General features: G+C 37.0%; 2 protein-coding genes across 6 annotated transcripts in view; both read left to right on the plus strand.

The window, feature by feature from the left end:
* Positions 1-8,288, plus strand: part of msh4 (mutS homolog 4) — a 41,085-nt gene extending 32,797 nt beyond the window's left edge. Inside the window, exons 19-26 of the mRNA XM_082143747.1 lie at positions 2,918-3,021; positions 3,115-3,239; positions 3,374-3,574; positions 3,830-3,948; positions 4,230-4,358; positions 4,515-4,689; positions 5,599-5,687; positions 7,895-8,288. Coding sequence (XP_081999873.1) covers positions 2,918-3,021; positions 3,115-3,239; positions 3,374-3,574; positions 3,830-3,948; positions 4,230-4,358; positions 4,515-4,689; positions 5,599-5,687; positions 7,895-8,083 — 1,131 coding nt within the window. The 3' untranslated portion in view covers positions 8,084-8,288. The remainder of the gene's footprint in view (positions 1-2,917; positions 3,022-3,114; positions 3,240-3,373; positions 3,575-3,829; positions 3,949-4,229; positions 4,359-4,514; positions 4,690-5,598; positions 5,688-7,894) is intronic.
* A 1,067-nt stretch (positions 8,289-9,355) lies between these two features.
* The window catches only part of ktn1 (kinectin 1), a 39,909-nt gene continuing 29,284 nt past the window's right edge, over positions 9,356-19,980 (plus strand). For 3 of the 5 annotated variants that reach the window (XM_082143715.1, XM_082143716.1, XM_082143717.1), the window contains exon 1: positions 9,356-9,527. The gene's annotated coding sequence lies outside the window, so the exon portion shown is untranslated. The remainder of the gene's footprint in view (positions 9,528-19,980) is intronic. The other 2 variants (XM_082143718.1, XM_082143719.1) reach the window with 1 other exon arrangement.

Raw genomic sequence — 19,980 nt, forward strand, 5'->3', positions numbered from 1 at the left:
GAAGGGGATTATGTGAACAGAAAGGGGGTTCACAATGTAAATGTGCAGCCCAGTTACTATTGGGAGTCTTAATATTCCAGATTAATAATATTATATCAAATAAAAAAAGTCAGTTGACTAAAATCTTCCATATCACAAATGTGAAAGCAAAATGGCCAGGATCTGTGCATGACTTAAGAATTTTCAGAGATTCACATTTATGCACATTATTTGAAAGTGGTAAGGAAAGTTCCACAATTAAATATCAAGCTCACTGTATTACATACACTTATGCTGATCCTAACAGAACTGCATTTCTTCATAGGTGATTATGACATGTTCCTGCCTGCAGACAGGTGTTTTATGACCCCATTCCCTGACCCAAACCAGTTACAATGCAGTAGCCAGGACAAGGGCACACAATGAAATGAACTTTGGCTAACTAAAGGGAAGATTTCAGTGTCTGATAAGTCTGAGGTTTGCACACCTGACAGGGCCTGTGACATTGCTGCATGTGCCATATTACACAACATTGGCCAAAAAAAAAAAAAAAAAAAAAAACTTTTCATTATAATATAATGAAAAGTTTAATAAAAGACCAATATACTTAGTTCCTTGAGTTTTATTTCAATTGTTCTTTGTAAAGAAAAGCCAGTGTTCAAGTGCCTGCAACAAGAGATATTAGACACATGCCTCATGCAACAAATAAAAAGGAAAAGTTGGCTATACACTGCCCACCTGTAGGCCTATGTCTCCTCTGTCTGTGCAGACTCTTCTGTAGGCCTTTCTGTAGATGTGGAATCCTGCAACTTATATTGCTGCCATAAAGCATACAAGTATAAATTAAGTAAAGTTATTTATGCACTTGCAGGTAGGCTAGTTCCTCCATGTGACAGTTATCTGAGAGGGTTTATTCACTGTCCAGTGAAATGGAAACAAATGGACATTACAAAGTCTTATACTTTCTTTCCTTTGGAAAGTTATAAAAAAAATGTCCACTTACTGCACATATTTCAGCCACCACTTTCTTGGGAACAGATACAAGTGTTGGTGTATTATGTAAAAGTGCACAAAAGAGGAAAACACAATGTCATTATATGAACTACACTCTGGAAAAATATTTTTACATTAATATAAGTTTATTAGTTTTCACTTTCACAAGTCAAAGCAATTCATCATTACTCAAGATTTAACAGTTGAAATGACTATACAGCCTTAATTTAATGCAGCAAAAATTATTTTACAGTGTAGGCTACTAAGATCTTTTTTTCTTCTTTTTTTTTTTTGCTCAGCCTTTTTCTTGGTTGCTTTTATAAACAGCCAATCATTTATTTAACAGTGTCTTTTATAAAAGAGACTATAATATAACAAAAAAATTACCATTATGTAGAATATTTTTGTACTTCACTTTTGTTTGTTCCCATGTTCTAGTGTGGTGACTCTGACATTACAATGAACAAAGTAATTATGCAATTATTCAAATACAAAAATATAGGCTAATAAGTGATAAAAAAACATCTAACATGGACACTTCTAACGGATTTAAATTGTCTGCTACTTTTTGCCAGCCCTCTCTCCTGGCTTTTGCAGACTTTGAGGTGTTCCCTGGCGTTTTGCATTAAAACATTAAAATTCCGAATAAACTTCGACTATTAGTTCTTGCTCTGCTGAGGAGAAAAACTGAGCGCGCTCTTTGGCCACGCTGAACAGCCAATAGCAGCGTTGCTGATCAATGTTTCTACTATCGATACATGTCCCCTTTTAACCCAGCGCATGAACGCGCAATTATCTCAGATAACTCAATCCAGCGATACTAATCCTATCCGGCAAGTGTGTTCGAAGAACCGAGTTAGCCAGATCATGATTAGCACGATGATATTATCTTGGATGTGTCATTTGATCTCGGATGTAATAAGCAACGTACGAAGAACGAGCCCCAGGCAAGGTTTTTCCAATCTTTGGTAAACCCCCTCTGTGAATTGTAGCCTAAGTTTCCTGTTCTTATCTGACAGGAGTGGCACCAGTATTTCCTCTGCTGCTGTTGCTCTTCTGCTTCAAGGTTCAATGTGTTGTGTGTTCAGAGATGCTCTTCTGCAGACCTCGGTCGAAATGAGTGATTAATCGAGTTACTGTTGCCTTTCTATCAGCTGAAACCAGTCTGGCCATTCTCCCCTGACCTCTGGCATCAACAAGGCATTTTTCTTATGCATATTATAGTTTCCCAGGAAAATTATTAACTGCGCTATATATTTCACTTTTATACTTTAATATATTTATTTAATATATCTTTATTCATTTCTTTTATATCTTTAAAATAAAATATACACAGAAAGACACATTTTTATCAAACATCCTCAATATAAGTTTCTACATCCTTCCAAAAATCTTTAAATCTTCCAGAACATGCTTGACATAAAAACAAAAACTAAATGTGTTGCACATGTTATATATCACATATGTCACACTGTACAGCCCTGTTTAATTATCCATAAATACATTTTTTAGAACAATCATGTTAAAATTTGAGTATCAAATATAACGTCAATGTCTGTTTAGCTTCATCATGTTTTGGTTTAGTTTTCCCTGCTCCCATTTTGCCTGTGTTCCTTGGTCATTAGTTTCTGATTAATCCCACACCTGTTTCTGGTCTGGTTAATTCAATCTTAATGTGTATATAAGCCCTTAGTTTCCTCGGTTGTTTGTTTGGTCTTGTTTATGTTGTGTAGTTTCTGTTCTGATTCTTCTGCGAATTTCTTCTGCTTATTAAAAGTCTCCTGTTTTTATTTGAATTTGTGTGTTTAACTACATTATATGTAGTTAAATTAATTCTATTTTTCAGACTATTATTTCATATGTCAGGCTTTACAGGACTATAGTGTTGAATATGTGCTAATATGAATATGTGAACAAGTGCTAATGGACTTAACCTCAACACTAGGTGACCAGACAGAAGAGCAACTGCTCGTTCACCACTGTAGACCTCATGAAAATGAACGACCACTGTGAGGAGGCTTTGAAAGACATTTTTCACATGTCTTATGTGTGAGTATATAGTAGCTCAAAGTAAGATGACTAGTGCAAGAATATATATTTTTAAATCATTTTAGTCATAGATGGTATTTATGTACACTGCAGGGTTGTGTCCAAGTTACTGAATGAGGTCTATGAACACATCCACTGCCTGTACAAACTATCTGATGCTGTGTCAATGCTGGACATGCTGCTCTCTTTGGCTCACGCCTGCACTGTCTCAGATTACGGTAATGTTAAGCGCCATAAAGGCGTAATGTAGAGTATTACATTTATGTGAGGACATACATTTTTCCTTCTTTAGATACTGATTGCATTGATTTCTTTTTTATTACTTAATAACTTAAGTATTTGTTTCCTTCAGTGCGTCCTGAGTTCACCGATACATTGGCAATTAAGCAGTGTCGCCACCCCATCCTGGAGCGCATTTCTGGGCAACAACCAATCTCCAACAACATCTACATCTCTGAGGGAACCAATTTTGTGATCCTAACAGGCCCCAACATGAGTGGCAAGTCCACCTACCTTAAGCAGGCGGCCCTCTGCCAGATAATGGCTCAGATAGGTACACAGAGTTGCTATTATACAAATAATATTTGTTTGTTACTTGTTTACTACTCTTTTGGTCACTAGATCACTCTATTATTCCCATACTCGCAAACACCACTAGTACAGAGTAAGTCTGTGTGGGTAATGATGAGCATGTTTGGGGTAGGTTCTAGGTCTAGGATAATGGATTCATTTGCATGATTTAGCACCAGCTGTCTCCTAGTCCTATGGGATCAAAACAACCTTATTCAGAATGTCTTCTTTGTCCCAGGATCCTTTCTGCCTGCGGAGTACGCCTCTGTTCGTATTGCGGATCAGATATTCACCAGAATAGGAGTAGACGATGACTTTGAGACCAACTCTTCCACATTTATGGTTGAGATGAAAGAGGTAAATTCAGGAAGAAACGGTTTTATAACATTTTATTGATATTTCATCAATGAATCCTTAAAGTATAGTATGAAGTCTTAAAATTTGTATTTACACGTGTATTTTTGTGTTCATTCTGATATTTCCATGTAATTTTCTACTACACATAGTCTTGGTTTGTATCAATAAATAGCTATATACACAGTACTTTTATATAGAGGCATATACAGATAGGTCTGAAGCTAGTCTCACATGCAGTTAAAAAAGTATTTTCTCATTTAAATACTTACTTGCACTCCTAGGTGTCTTACATCATCCACAATGCAAGCAGCAAGTCACTTATCATTATTGATGAGCTGGGCCGAGGCACCAGTCCAGAGGAAGGCATTGGTATCTGCCACAGTATCTGTGAATTCCTCATCAATATTAAGGTGTTGTATTTATTTTATCAAGAGTATATTTTGATACAATGAAGAGGGATGTAGAAAACATAAATATTCATAAATACCAAACATACTTGATCGGTTATTCTAACTTTGCTCTACTCACAGTATTTCCGTAAGTGGCTAACAAAACTTGTGCTGTAGGCCTTCACGCTCTTTGCGACACACTTTCTTGAACTGTGCCAGTTGCAAACTCTTTACCCCAACGTGGAGAACCAGCACATGCAGGTTCAGCACGTCCGCGGAGGAGATGGCAGAGCAGAAAAGGTGGTCTACACATTCCAGCTCATCAGAGGACATTCAGAGGAGCGCAACTATGGTGGGTTAAGACTATTCCAAGCTTTTCTAAACTATTTAATCCATTCTATGACAATTTATTGAATGGTGGTATAGAATTATATAAGTCACATTTGCATATCTGATGAACTTGTGGAATAAGTGAAGCCAACACATTTGCTGCATTCCAATTCACATACTATCTGTTCTAAATAGTATTCGAAATTAGAATTAGTGTGTTCCAAATCGTAGTATTTTGAAATGAGTATTCCAAAGATACCCGGATTGTCTACTCTTTCCGGTTAGACTCTGAAGTGCAGATCGATGCACACTCTTAACGGCTAATATTGCCCACAACCCATTGCGTGTTAGACGAGGATTCGATTAGAACTACAAACATGGATACAAAAAAAAAGTGTTAAACTACAAACAATGGCGTATATGCAAGAATGATGGTTAAGTAGAGATCTTTAGAAGTGATTTGAGTGATTAATAAGTATCTAACCTGACGAAAATATATTTATTCAATGTTATCCACAAGATATTTAATCAGCAACAGCATTGTGAACTTTTATAAAGATACGTTTGGTCATTAACTTTTAAATGCATCATTATGCAAACACATTGAGGAGAGTTCTCTGCATGAAAGACCCACGATTGGCAGATCAACGTGTTACTGCATTTCTCTCTGTTTTGGTAGGAAATTAATTATGTGGAGGATTTTAATTGTGATAAGATGATTGACAGGGCAGTTTAAACGGTGATAAGATGCACATAACTAAGAGACAGCGGTCCGTTAAAGACTCAATCATGACTAAGTTGTATGTCCTAAAGCTTGCATTCTCTTCTGCTACACACTCAAAAGTATGTACTTTTTTTCACAGAAACGTTTAGGTACATACATACGTACATACAGGGCGTAGTATAAGCATGTTGTCTGCTGTTTGTTTAGGTATCAGAGCAGCAGAGATGACCAATTTGCCACCAGAAGTTATTCAGGAGGCCAAAACTGTCGCAGCTAAAATCAGCCAAAAGCTGTGGGTATGTAATGATTCATGCATTATATACTCTAGAGCAGGGGTCGGGAACCTTTTTTGACCAAAGAGCCATTTTTTTTCATTTTTGGTTAATGCATTTTTCCAAAAGAGCCCAAAAAAAAAAAAAAAAAGTGTATATATATATATATTATTATTAACACTAGAACTGCCATGGCGGTCATTTTGACCGTTTTGAATTTTATATCTGCAATAAGTTTGTTGAAAAAATAAATAAAATCCTGCCGGTACCTGACTTTTCCTAAAAGTGTCTGTATTTTCATTTAAAATGTTTTTCATATAAATTGCACATAAGGCAAAAAAACAAATGAACATATTTACCTATTTCGGCCATAGACGGTCATATTGACCGCACTGAATTTCGCGGTATTATTATAGGCTATACCAATATACACAACAATAAAATGTGGTAAAAATACACAAAACATATTCAACAACAAATAATTTAAATGTAATGATATTCAGAACAGAACAAGAATGAAAAAATAACTATAAACAAGCCAAAATGAAATACTTTATAAGCGAAAGTGAAAGTAAGCGGCGTTAGGCTCACGTAATTCTCTAATTAGAATCAAAATGTTTCAACATTTGCGATGTATTTGGATGGTAAACTATTTTAAACTAAACTACTTTATTATAGGCTTTGTACTTCACTCACGTTCCAATATCGACGGAAAAAATCATCCTCTTCACACGTGCAAAATGGTACGAATTGTACGAGGCTATACTGACTATATAAACAGAGCAGTGGAATTTTTATATGTTAGGTTGACTATTTTATTATGGCTATAATGAACAGGCTGCAATGTCAAGACTGCAATGCTGTAATGTGTGTGTGTGTGTGTGTGTGTGTGTGTGTGTGTGTGTGTGTGTGTGTGTGTCGGCGGGCGCGATCGAACAGTGGAAACATGAAAACATAGGCTACTCCGTTATTTTGTTCAGGACATAGATATTATTTATAAATGTATAATTAAACTTGTTTAAATGTAAAGGTTGGTGTTGTTTTGTTTTTAAAATATATCCTAATACAATAAATGCATTAATCTCTCAATTGGGTATGTATCATTAAAGATATAGAGTTTGGAATCTAGCGGTCAAAATGACCGCTCGCGGCAGTTCTAGTAGTTATGGAATTCTGGCACTTCTAGTGTTAAAGGCGTGCTTTTTTTTCAATAAAAAATTCAACAGTAGTAATTATTAGGTAATTACAAACAATAAGTTGCGATATGGAATTAATTGTGCAGGGATTTCACTGTGAGGTTGAGTTACCAAGTGATGAGCATAAATCTTCTTTTGTGTGCGTGTGTCTGAGAGAGAGAGAGAGATAATGATATATTTCTGTGTTTATTTGGCCGTTTAGGCGCGCAACCGAAGACAAAGGCTACTATGCTTGTCCGTGTTGCGCTCGGAGCGCGCACACAGCATCCTGTCAGTAGAATTCAATTCTCTTTCGCGACTTATCACGCTTTTAATATTTATTTTCAATATAAAGCACATCCTGTTCTTTTCTTTCTCATTCATTCATGTTTTGTTATTAATAACTTTAAACAGAATCGTCAACTGAAATCTGCGCGGATTATCAAAAATACGACACATATAGGACATAAAGGGTCTCTGAGGCAAAAGTGAAAGTACCAGTGGGTGAAATGTCTCTTTGCTCAGCAAAGCACCCGCTTCAGTAAAATGATATATTAAAGTTTATATATCCTACTTTTACGTTTTCGCTGCTGTTCTAAAAATGGTTCTCACCATTACCTTAAACAAGCTGCAGCTGCTTGAATCCCAGTGCAGGAGCTGTAGGTTACCACAGAAACATAAGTGGTTAGTTGATTGTTGTGGTGACTCGTGACACTCGAGAACAGCACTGAACACACACTTTTGCCCGTACAACTTTAATATTATTATTATTATCATAAACTTTTCATTAACTTCAGTAGGCTGTACAACAAGGGGATTGTATTTGGCTGCTTTTTCTGCAGAGAGCCGATCTCTGTTGATGTGTCTTAATTGTTTCATCGATCGTTTGTTGGTAAAGGGTGAGAGACCTCGCGAGCCACATTATTTTTGCCAAAGAGCCAGGTGTGGCTCGCGAGCCATAGGTTCCCGACCACTGCTCTAGAGGTACAGGATAAAAATCATATACAGATAGCCTGCAGAGATAGTTACCTTATATCTTCATTGTCTTGTCCACAGGCCAAGCATTATAGTGACCCTGCCACTCGCAAACAAAGGGCAGACTATCGTCTAGTCACCAGACTGGTGCAGGCGGCCCGTAACTCACGGTTGGACCCAGAGAGCCTACGTCAGTACCTGAAGGGCTTGAAAAGACAGTATTTGGCTGAAATTCAAAATGCGACAGAGTCAGTAGAGATAGAGGAGTGAGGTCTGGGGTGAGAAACAAAGTCAAAGTCAAAGTTGAACAAAGTCAAGGAAGTTGTGCCTGATAGACTTTGAATTGTTTTTGTTTTGTTCCAAGTTGTTTATAAAAGTATTTTTTCACAGTGCAAGTTTAAATTGTTCAACTAATCAAATAAAATGTTTCACAGTGCAAGTTTAAATTGTTCAACTAATCAAATAAAATGTTTAAACTGAGACCCAAACCATATGAGTCTGTGTGTTCCACTTTGAGTTGATATAAACCAGTGGTTCTCAACTGGTTTGGCCATGATGCACCTCTTGATCTCTCTTTGATCACAAAAACTAGGCATTTAAATATCATCTTACTAAGACATATTATTGGGAGATATAGGCCTGGTTTCACAGACAGGGCTTAGATTAAGCCAGGATTAGGAATATCCAATCGTACCCTAACCCAGGGGTGTCAAAACTTGGTCCTGGAGGGCCACTGTCCTGCAAGGTTTAGCTCCAACTTGCCTCAACACACCTGTCTGGAAGTTTCTGGTATCCCTAGTAAGAGCTTGATTAGCTCAAATCCCAATTACACACCTGAACCAGCTAAACTTTCCAGGACAGTGGCCCTCCAAGAGTAGGATTACTCCCCTGCCCTAACCTCTATCCCTCCACCCCATTAGACATCCAGAGAGGAGAAGCTGGACGTCATTTGATTCTGAGTACCACTTGCAAATCAATGGCACTGACATATTTTTAAGATATTCTCGAGGAAGTTGTTTTCAGTTAAAACGGCTCAAACGTGCATTTTAGTTTCGGACTACGCTTAAACCTTGTCTGTGAAACCGGGGATTGAGTGATAAATGATATTTATATACATTTTATGTAACTATACTGTTATAAAGATCTCATTGATTTACTAAATTTCATTTTACCTTTTGGCCATATAAATATCCACCAAACTGCTTGCTCAGCTTGATTCTCAATGAAACAGGGTGTTTTTTCCCTTCTCAAGAATGAGCTCCAAATTCTCTTATTATATAGGTCATAAAAGCCTAATGTATTCATCATTTTATGATAAAGCATGAAATTTTTTTTTTTACTATTATTTTTTTTTATTAGACTTTTCTAACTATTATTATACGTCAAGCTTTACAGGGTAACATTTTTTTAAATAAATCTATAAAATAAAGTTCCTGTACAGTAGCTGTGCTCCTTAAAGAGCCCAACCCATCCACCAACAGCAAGAACTGCTCTTCTCGCGAGATTTCCGTAACCCGTCACCCCCGGTCTCTCTGGCAGAGTTCCGTCTTCTTCCCTCACTGTGCGTTTCATTCCACACTGACCTGACCCTGCTAAAGCGAAACCAGCCGACGTGCCGCCTACAACCGGGCCGGAGCCGCAGTCCACAGCGCTTCCCCTTCAGGAACGCCTTTACACCCCGACAATAACAATAACCGCGAGGACACCGCCGCAGGTACGTGAAGCAGCGGCTTTATACACAGATAGTGAAGTGAAGCGTGAGTGAATGGAGCAGATCACACGGGGCCTAGCGCACTTCTCGCTCCGCAGATCCTTCATGCCATGCCGCCGCACCACAGGCACCCTCACACGGGACAAGGCTGTGTATTAAAACCGTGAAGACCTGAGATGCTAGCTGTCGGTCGACCGTACATATGTGCATCGCATGGGGGGTTTAAACCTGCTGAACAAGCTGATGATGTGCGATCAATCCACGGCACGCCTCTCTATATACAGCTAAGCTAAGCTAGTGATACTAATCAGTGCGATAGAGCTGAAGATATGTTCTCATTTCCCTGCTGTTTTTCATATTACTTGCTTGACTGGACAGTCTCAGCACACGTTGTGCTTCTGCTGCTGGTTATTCGGTCAGTCATATTGAGGTGTCAGTCAGTTCCTTATTAAACGGCACGACCAACTTTAAATCTTGACTGCCATGAAGTAATTTCAGCGAGGGACAGGGACTTTGCTCCTTGCCCACACTTTATATTGTCTTATCGTTGGCGTGAGGTGTTATGCACCTCACAATGAAACAAATATATTGGTTTGTTTGAACTTATCGCTGCCATTAGAGCCTGGGTTGATATAAGTAGCCCTTCTGCGTTGCACACTTCCCTTGATGAAGCAAACGGAAAGGATTATCTGTCAGTAGTAGATGGGTGGCTTTAAATAGTCGACATAAGTTAGCGCATGCGCACTGGCATGTCTTCAAAGAAACAGAAGGAAGCCTATACATGCATCCCAGTTGAAATGAAAGAGCTCATGAAATCAAAATTGTGTTTTTGTTGCTTTTTAATCCATGTCTTTTATCTATAGCATTTCTAAAAGTTCTACTATTTAGCAGGTTTAAAATATACAGTAATTTATAATGGAAAAAAAATAAACCATAAATATCTCTGACTCATTTAGAGAGCTACTTTCAGGTTCCAGGAAGTTAAAACCCCGTTCATTTTCTCCATAGGGGAATTGATTTTGAATGATAATAACATATAAACCTTTAAAGTCCTCAGGAATTGATTTGGGTCATTGTCATTAGCTATTGGTCTATGCCATGTGAGTGACAGGTTGTCCCGCCCTCGTGCCAGTAAACGCATCATCAGAGAAGAGATGAGCTGCAAGAGGGGGAGGGCATGTTATTTTGATTAAAGATTACTAGAGCACGTGAATTAAAAAATAATGATGTGCACCGATAAATCATTTATAATAGATACAGCGATGTTTCATTAAAAAAAAAGAAAAAAAAAGAATTGTCCATTTTGATTTCATGGTGACTTTAAAGACAGACCTACTCAGTTAATTGATGTTATACCTTTTTGTTGAAGCAACTAGTCATAATTATTTTAATTTTTTGAATAATGTTTAACAGTGTAATTCCTGGTGAAATATATAATGGCTTTATCAACCCCCGCTATTATTCTACTTAAATATTTTAGGGATGCACGATAAATCGGCCACCATATCGATATATGTTAATTTTTAATGTTATTGTTATCGGCCGATAAATAATGGATTATTTCCTTCAGCTGAAACACTTCAGATACGCACTGTTGTTCGCCATGATGGTTCTGAATCACTTGAAATATAATCGGAATCACTTAAAAAAGGAAAACACAATTAAGTGCAACTTGTGAAAGTGAATGAATGGAAGTCTGTCAAATAGGCAACATAAAATTATATTGAGAATATAATTATAATTGTGTGCTTGGGACATGGATTTAATGGTGAGACTTTTGTTTTTGTAATCAGGCTCTCAAAAATTATATTAAAATTTGGATTTAGATTAATCTGCCAATATATTGGTTATCAGCTTTCAAATATAAAGAATTATCGGTTATCGTATCGGCTAAAATGTTCATATCAATGCATCCCTAAAATATATAAATAATATATATATGCGCATGCTGTCAATGCCATAGATATTGTTTCTATATACATAACATCTTTAATAGTTTTTATATATATTTATCCATCATTTTATTTTGATTAAGGCCATTAATTAATTACACAGTCGGGTTTGTCAAGTTGTCAAATGCTTTGTTGCTTCGGATCAAAGTTTTTATGTTGTGCTTCACCTCGTAGCTTGATTGGTTTGGTTTAAGGATATAACTCTGCAACAGACGACTTCTTCTTTTATCCCAGTGGGAAAAGTACTTTTCGAACCAAGGCTACTTTAAAAGTGGGCAACACTATTGCACTCAGGGGTGTGTACACATTTCTGTCCTATCAGATGCTCTTAAGGATGAGAATGCCCCTCCCACTATTACCACCTGACTCAGACTAACAACCTCAAGTATCTAATCATGGTCCTTCGCTGTGATGCTAATAAAATGTATGATTTTTTTTTCTTCTGTGATTAAAAGGATATGTCCAGCCCCAACTTCCTTTTTGCACACAAAATGTTATTACAGTAAAGAAAATAGTGTTCTTGGAGCATTTTGTAGATACGGTTAGAGAACTTTGTTGATATTGGTGTGGAGCTGCTCTTTTCACGCTCTGGGCCAATATGTAAGCTTAGTTTCCTCTCTTTGTCTGAATCATTGTTCTAAGTAGTGTGTGTATTTAAATAAACAAAGAGAGGAGCTTATGTAATTAAGACTAGTAGATGACTTCATTTTTAACTTCCTGTGCCTCCTGACTTACAAACAAAGGGTTTTCTTTTTCTTACATGCGTCTGAGAGACTGTTTGATTGTTTTAAATTGTTCAGAACAAATAATAGTAAAACTGGATTAGTGGCCGACCAATATACATTCTTTGATGGCCAATGCAGATGCCGATATCTTGGAGAGCTGGGTGACCGATGGCTGACATCGCACTACTAATTAATTTAAAGAGAGCAAAAATATACATAGCAATTACTGCACTTAAAGGGATGGTTCCGCTGTGTAAAAGTCCGGGCAGAAAGCGATGCATAAGGATGTACTGTAAGTTCCATGAATGCACTAATATTTTGTTGGTAGTACGAGTTTGCAACAATTATTAGTTAATACTAAGTTGTCAACACTTCGGAAAAGTTTTCCACTTTTCCTTTCCACTTGTGAGTTTTGCAAAGGGCTTTTCCCAAATCACAGAAGTGGCCTCGACGTCTGGGTTAGCGGTAGCATAAGCCATCAGGCAAGTGTTATTTAAATAAACTCCTGATGTACTTACAAACTTTCCAGTGCCTCGTTTTATGAGTACAGAACCTATTTGTACTACTGTATAAGTTTGGTACCATTCCGGGCATTATTAGTGGGGCAATTTACGAGATACAACCTTGGATCCATTAGCGTCGGTACTAAGCCATTCGGCTGATATCTCTAAATAAGCTCTAACTTTAATAATGTTCAATCAAGGGGAAAAAAAAGCTAGGCAAAGGACCCTAGGTTGAAATTACTCCGAACCATCCCTTTAAATTTGGTTTATGTTACATCATATTTATTAAATTAGAAATAAATCATTTTAAAATGAATTATACGAAAAGTTTATCTTGATTAAAAAAAGTTATACTTTTGATGGCAACTACTTGTTTCTATAATATTAATGCTATAATACTTTTTCGTTAACGGAGACCGTCACCTAACGAAGTGGGAAAATACTGCCGTTCTCAGTGATGTCAAAATAAAAGTTGCGACTCCTTGGCAAAACAGAAAAACAAATCAGCCGATTCTGATAATTAAAAAAATGGCAAATATCCTCTTTGGCGATATATCAGTCAACCACTAAACTAGCGATGAAACGGTTACCAGTTTGATGATAAACCACGATAAAAAATCCTGATGGTTAATATTGCCGTTTCATATTTTACTTATCATTAAAACCATATTTGATTTTCGCGATTTGAAATACTCACTGTAAATAAATACTGTTCAGCATTAAGCAAAGTTAGGAACAGTCTAACGCAGGCGTAGGTTTTGTTTTGTGTGGAAGGCAAAGTGCTGAGATTATATGAAAGGATGTATGAATGAATTCTATGAACATGTAGAGGGAACCGACTGTCTTTAGAAAAGTTTCAATGGCATTTGCTTTTCATCTTCGCTCTGTGTAATGCCTAATAAACAAAGACATTATATATAGGGAGACGGTGCACTCTGATTACTTATGAATAGGAGAATGTGCAACGCCCAATATAGCGAATAAGCCCCGCCTTCTAAATGAAAGAGCCAATCGTTGATTTAGTAAAGTCATTGTGTCACCAGTTGCTATAGAAACAGGCAGTGTTCAGAGATGCTCGCTTAGGACTGCACGTGTGCATTAGCTTCATGTTTCGAGCATTTAGAAACACAATTTGAGACAGTTGTAGTCAGATTTCATTGGTGATTTAAAATGAGATTTAATCGTAAACTTGGCGAACGGTTTTGGAGAATTTGATGTTTCCCCTTTTCAAAGAGATAGGAGATGGCCGAAATGTTGCAACACGACTGCCTTTATAATGTCTCCTCATATAGTGTCTACGGCACGCTGCCGCGACACAGTATCTATTTTGTTTACATCCGCTTTCCCGTGAAATCACGTGAGGTGCTAAATCTGGCATGAAGATCTTAAAGTCCCCCTGTGGTCAATAATTGTATCCCTTAAACCTCATCTTTGATCACCAAAGTTACATATTTAAACTTTTTTTCCTTCATGCCTTAAAATAGCCTTAAAATGTAACTCTACATCCTTGCCTCATTTAGTATACGCGGTTCTATGAATATGCAAATTACCCCCGCCTCCACTCACTCACACCAGCTCAGAGATCCACTCGTTGACGTGATTGGTTACAAGGTAGTTTGTGTTTTCAGAAACACCAGCGATTTCAAACCACGTTTTTGAGACTTTGGTTCACTGCCGTTTTAAGGAGAAAATACTCAGCAATGGTGTCGACTTGTGAATCTGCACATGCTTTGACTTAAAGCACATTAAAAACACCACATAGACATATAAACTACTTTAAAAGCTTGATTTTCCCACAGGGGGACTTTAAGAATATCTTGTAGTGTAAGATGTGCCTTTTTTCCCCCAAAATCTAGTAGTGTGTGCAGGTTTGAGATTTAAAAGAAGAAAATCTGTGCAGATTCTCCTTTATGTGCGTGATGCAACCAGATTTCACAATCGGTTAATATTTAAAAACTCCTGTTATCTGATCCCGGCTTAAACTCTGGTTTACACATTGGAAAATGTAGGCCAACCAGATATTCCATGCATGCAGACAGTTCGCATACTGTACTATTGCAGAAATAGTGATATGATCGAATGCCATTCTGAACATAGCCAGACGAAGTGTTTACGGATCCAGATTAGAGAGATGCATAGGCCTGGTTTCACAGACAGGGTTTCGATTAAACCAGGATTAGGCCTTAGTTCAATTAGGATATTTAGCTTTTATAAACATGCCTTAAAAAATAAAAATAAACATTATTGGTGTGCATCTTGACAAAACAATAGGCACGTTTCCATTACAGATTTGCGCAAAACATTTGTGAATTTTTTTTCTTTTCTTTTTTCTAAATGTCGACAAAAAACTATTGCAAAATGACGGCGTTTCCATTAACTGATGTTATGCGACTAAAATTACGCGACTTCATTTCTTCCTCTCGCGATATTAGTCATTCCAAAAATCATAGCAACGGACGTTGGTAGGTTTATGTATATCCCAGCCACAGCACTGGCCATTATTATTAATCATAATCAAAGAAGACTCTTGTGTGTGTGTTATCCAATCATTAATGGCAAGGAAAGAGTCAAGACCCTTATACTTGAGAGCGGCACATATGAGGTGTTTCTCCCTCAGATCTGCTTCGAGGTCTTGATTGTGGCATTTCTTTGAGGTTTAGAATCCAGTATTCCTGTCATTATTCTGTCTTTTATTAATTTAATAAAGACCTCTGTCTCGTATTCTGCCCAAACATACCGCGTCATCCACGTCAGGTGACCTGTAAATGCGCGAAAACTGTTTCCATTGCAGTTTTGCAAAATATTTATTTTTCGAATTGCCCTGAAAAACCTCCTCAAAACCAAACTTAAAACCAAAAACTTTTTTTGCGATAAATGGGAGTTTTTGCGACATGTTTCCATTGGACGTATTTACAATTCGCGCGATTTGAAGGATAATGGAAACGCGGCTATTGACACATTTTACATTTACATTTAGTCATTTAGCAGACGCTTTTGTCCAAAGCGACTTACAAATTGGGACTAAATTAAGCAAGTCATCGTGAAGAGGCAAAAAACAACGCAAGAAGTGCTCAAAATACGAAGTTCAGGCATTATTCAGAGTAGCATAAGCCCGATAAGCGAGAATTTTCAGGAAAATATATATATTAATATTTTTTTATTTTTTATTTTTTTTTAATGAGGTTAAGTGCTCACGGAAGAGAAGGGTTTTCAGCTCTTTTTTGAATGTTGTCATGGATTCTGCATTCCGGATGCCGGTAGGGAGATCATTCCGCCAGCATGGAACTGTGAATGAGAATGTTCTGGAAAGTGATTTTTTGGCTCTCTGTGATGGGACCACGAGACATTTTAAGATATGTCAGAGCAAGTTGCTTTCGGTTAAAATGTTAAGCCTTGTCTGTGAAACCGGGGGATAATAATGTTGTTGAGCAGATACAAGGCCACAGGTCCAGAGTGCTTCATAAAGCTACAGTCTCTCTCAGATCTGCCATAAACACCTCATCCTGTGGCGGCGGCGTCCACAGACGCTTCTCAGTGATTCTCAGCTTTGTTTTCGCTTTCCTCTCAGCAGGACAAAGAAAAGCACACGCAGTTCAGAGCAAGTGAGCGCACCACACCCATCTCCACTTTGTTCTCCATGCACAGGGTTGTATGAATCCAACACACGTGAAGCCAAAGAAATGTGTTTCCACTTACTTAACAAGGAATATGCAAGTAAGGGCAATGAGCAGATTTGGCTTGCGCCTCAACAGCTGCTTGTCCCGTCTTGCATGTTTCTAAAATTCCTTTCCTTCATTTCCCTTAGTCCAGTATGCTTTCACACAAGTATTTGCTTTTTTATTATCACATTTGATTAGAGATTGATTATGTTAAAATATGATTATTTCCTGCGATGTAAAGCTGAATATTCAGCATTATTACTGATCTTCAATGCCACACAATTCTTTAGAAATCATTTTAATATGCTGATTTGTTAAAAATCTCTCTTTTTTTATTATTAGTGTTGTGCTGCTTAAGATTTTTGTGGAAAACCATGATACGTTTTTTTTCAGGATTATTTGATGAATAGAACGGTCAAAAGAACAGCATTTATTTTTGTAACATTACAAATGGCTTTATCAATTTTGAGCAATTTAATGCATTCTTGCTGAATAAAAGTATTAAGTAAAATAAGATAACATGATAGTGCTGGTTTCAAATGTACCTATAATGAAGTGTGACCCCAATGCAATGCAATATTTATACTTTAATGGAGTTACTGATTAATGTAGATTAGTGCCTTATTACTTCATTAAAGGAAAGGAAGGGTAACTGCAGCCACAGACATTTAGGCTGTTGTCCATGCATGTACGCAGATATGATTAGTTGTGTCCCAAAGGATGCATAACACACTATGTACTTATGCATTATGTACTCAACTGTGTAGTGAATGAATTTTGTTATTTTGTCATTCAACATCAGAGTCCCCCCTCAGCTAAAGTACACATGAATCAAAAATAAAACATGAATTTGGAATATTTTACTATTAATAATTAATCTAATTGTTATTTATGTCGTTGTTTATGCATTTTTTTTTTTATGGTCACAACTTTAGTTTTATCTTTGTATTTTCTCTCTTTTTTTTTTTTTTTTGCTGCAATCTGATTGTTGAACTAAACATTTAAAAAAGTTGTGTAATTGTCCGCGCAATATATTAAAGTTGTATATTAAGATACTTTGCCCGTGAGGTGAATACAGTTTTAGGTACTCACTCACTACACACCACATGGTCCCATGTATTGGTAGACCCAATCATCAATATACCAATTATGTAAAATGAATATTGGTAGAAAATATTTCTCAAGCTCATTATCGTTATATTCCTTATTTCATGCATCATTATCATTATGATGATAAATCTGAGAAAATCTGCAGAATACATTTTACATTGTTTTAGATGCTGACAATAGTAGTTTTTTTTTCTGGTGGCTGAAAGTATAATCGAATTAGAAAAAAAAACATTTAATGTGCATGAACGGGACAGTAGAATTTAGTAAATGACAAGCATTCCAGTTCCACCCCAATTCTCTCTGTCTGCCTTGGGGACTAATTGCTTGTTAAGAGTATGACATAGCCAACAAGAGACTATTTCCAAGAAATAAAGATGCATCTGAACTCTTATGTGCACTAAGTAACGTTGTGAGATGTGACCAGAAAATGGAGAATGTTAGACTGATGGCCTCTTTAAGCACTCCTGGGAAATTATAATAGAATGGTGCTCCTAAATGTATTCATAATGTAATCGGCTTATCCAGATTCCCAGCACAGTGGATCTCTCGGACACGCTGAACCAAACAGACTTTTGCTTTTGCTCTCAGACAGAGAGCAAAAGGCCGTTCCAGGACCTGGTGCTTCTTGTCGTTGGTTTTCCTCACTGTCCTGAAGGCAGAACTCAGTCATGCGTGTCTTCCAGCACAACAGGGCACTGTTTCTGTTTGCTTCGGATTTTGTACGAAAGCACTCAACCAAACGTCCACTTTTATGGCTTCCATCAGGAGGCTGTCTATTCCTTGTTGCCTAGTCGTAATTATACATCAGACGAAACATTTTTATTTAAATTTTTTTTGGTCATAATTTTTTGATAACACTTGATACAACAATGAGCAATACATTTGTTACATAATTTATTAATCTTTGTTAATGATTTATTCTTTTGGTGAATTGCATGTTCAGATATTCATACTACAAAGTACAAAATGTTCTTGGGGGGCCATTACATTTTTGTGAAAATTACCAAAAACGCTGGCGGTGGCTGGAAACTTAAATAAAATAAAATAAACGCTGGCGGAGAAAGAGTGAACTTTAAGATTAATAAATGCTTTAATGTTAACAAAAGAAACCTTATTGTAAAGTGTTACCATTTTTGTCTGTCAAACTTTGGGTTTTTATACAGATATAAAATATATAAAAAAACTAAACTTCTTTTATTTCAGCTAGTTTCCAGTGCAGCATTTCTCATTTTCAGTTTAGTTAACGTTTAAGTACTAAAATATCTAAAACTAAAACTTAATATAAACTATATATAGGCCTAGACATAAAAAAAAAAATCAATGAAATTGACAAACACTACATTACTCAAACTTGAACTAAAATGAAAATGAAAACTGAAAATATAATATAAAAAATTATAATAGTATATCAGTGATACTAAAATAGCACTGGTCAGACTAACATTGAAGTTTTTTTTTCTGCACTGAGGCCTTAAATGGCTAAGCTTTGGACAGATTAGCATTGAGGGGGGAGTCAGTGCCGTTTTCAGATCTGAGACCACTCTGCGTCAGCGTACTGGAGTGACATTTTCCCGGCTGGATATTTTTGTTGCCTGCAAAGCCCCTCTGCACTTGAGTTTAGGATGTCAATTGAGTTAGCAAGGGTGTCTTGAATGACCGTTCTGGGTTGGCATAGCTCCGCGGTGTCATTGGTTCAATAAAGAAATACTATTCATTTTATATATGTAATATAATTATATATAATAGAGACAGTTTTAGCTGCGTTCTTATTTAGTTCAGTGATCATATTACTCCTAAACAGTGTCGGTTCAAGCTGAGAAAAAAGGGCGTGCGTGAGCGAGTGTCGCTTGCTACCAGGTACTTAGCTCGGTGTCAGTAAGTAAACCCAGATTGCTGCCCTCAGCACACACACTAATTGGCTCATACCGCGGTGAGAGGGTGGAGGTGGAACAGACAAGCCAGAGAAATGGAGGAGGTGTGCTTTTTAGAGTAAAAGAAAGAAGTAGATGTCAAACATAAAAGAGGAGGCGTTTCAATGAATACTGTTGGTTGGCCATATTAGAACATCTTATGCAATTTGCTGAATAAGTGTGCCATGATTTCGATTTGTTTTCTTTTTCTTTAGGAAGGTGTGCTGATTTTGCTATGCCTGAGGCGTTCTGTTGTGCACTGCCTTTAAACGGCAACTGGTGAAACAACAAAAGGCTGTGGTAGCAGCATAGTCTGATAGCAAATTGACGATACATGTCTTTATCTCATGTTGTTTATGATGATAATGAGATTGATTCAAATCAGGGGTGATCTGATGTGGTATACATGTAGTTTTGTTGTGTAGAATTTGGCCCTGCTCTATATATCCAGATATTTGGGTCAAAACACCTTAAGGTCCAGTGAAATGGCTTGAAAAGTGAAGTTTTTCTCTTGAAATAAGTGAAGGCGTGCATATCAAAGAGTATGTCCGCTTTCTTTTTTTTCTTTTTATTAAATAGCCAATAGCGTTTGGTTTA

This window comes from Leuciscus leuciscus, assembly GCF_965113295.1.
Source record: "Leuciscus leuciscus genome assembly, chromosome: 17".
NCBI lineage: Eukaryota > Metazoa > Chordata > Actinopteri > Cypriniformes > Leuciscidae > Leuciscus > Leuciscus leuciscus.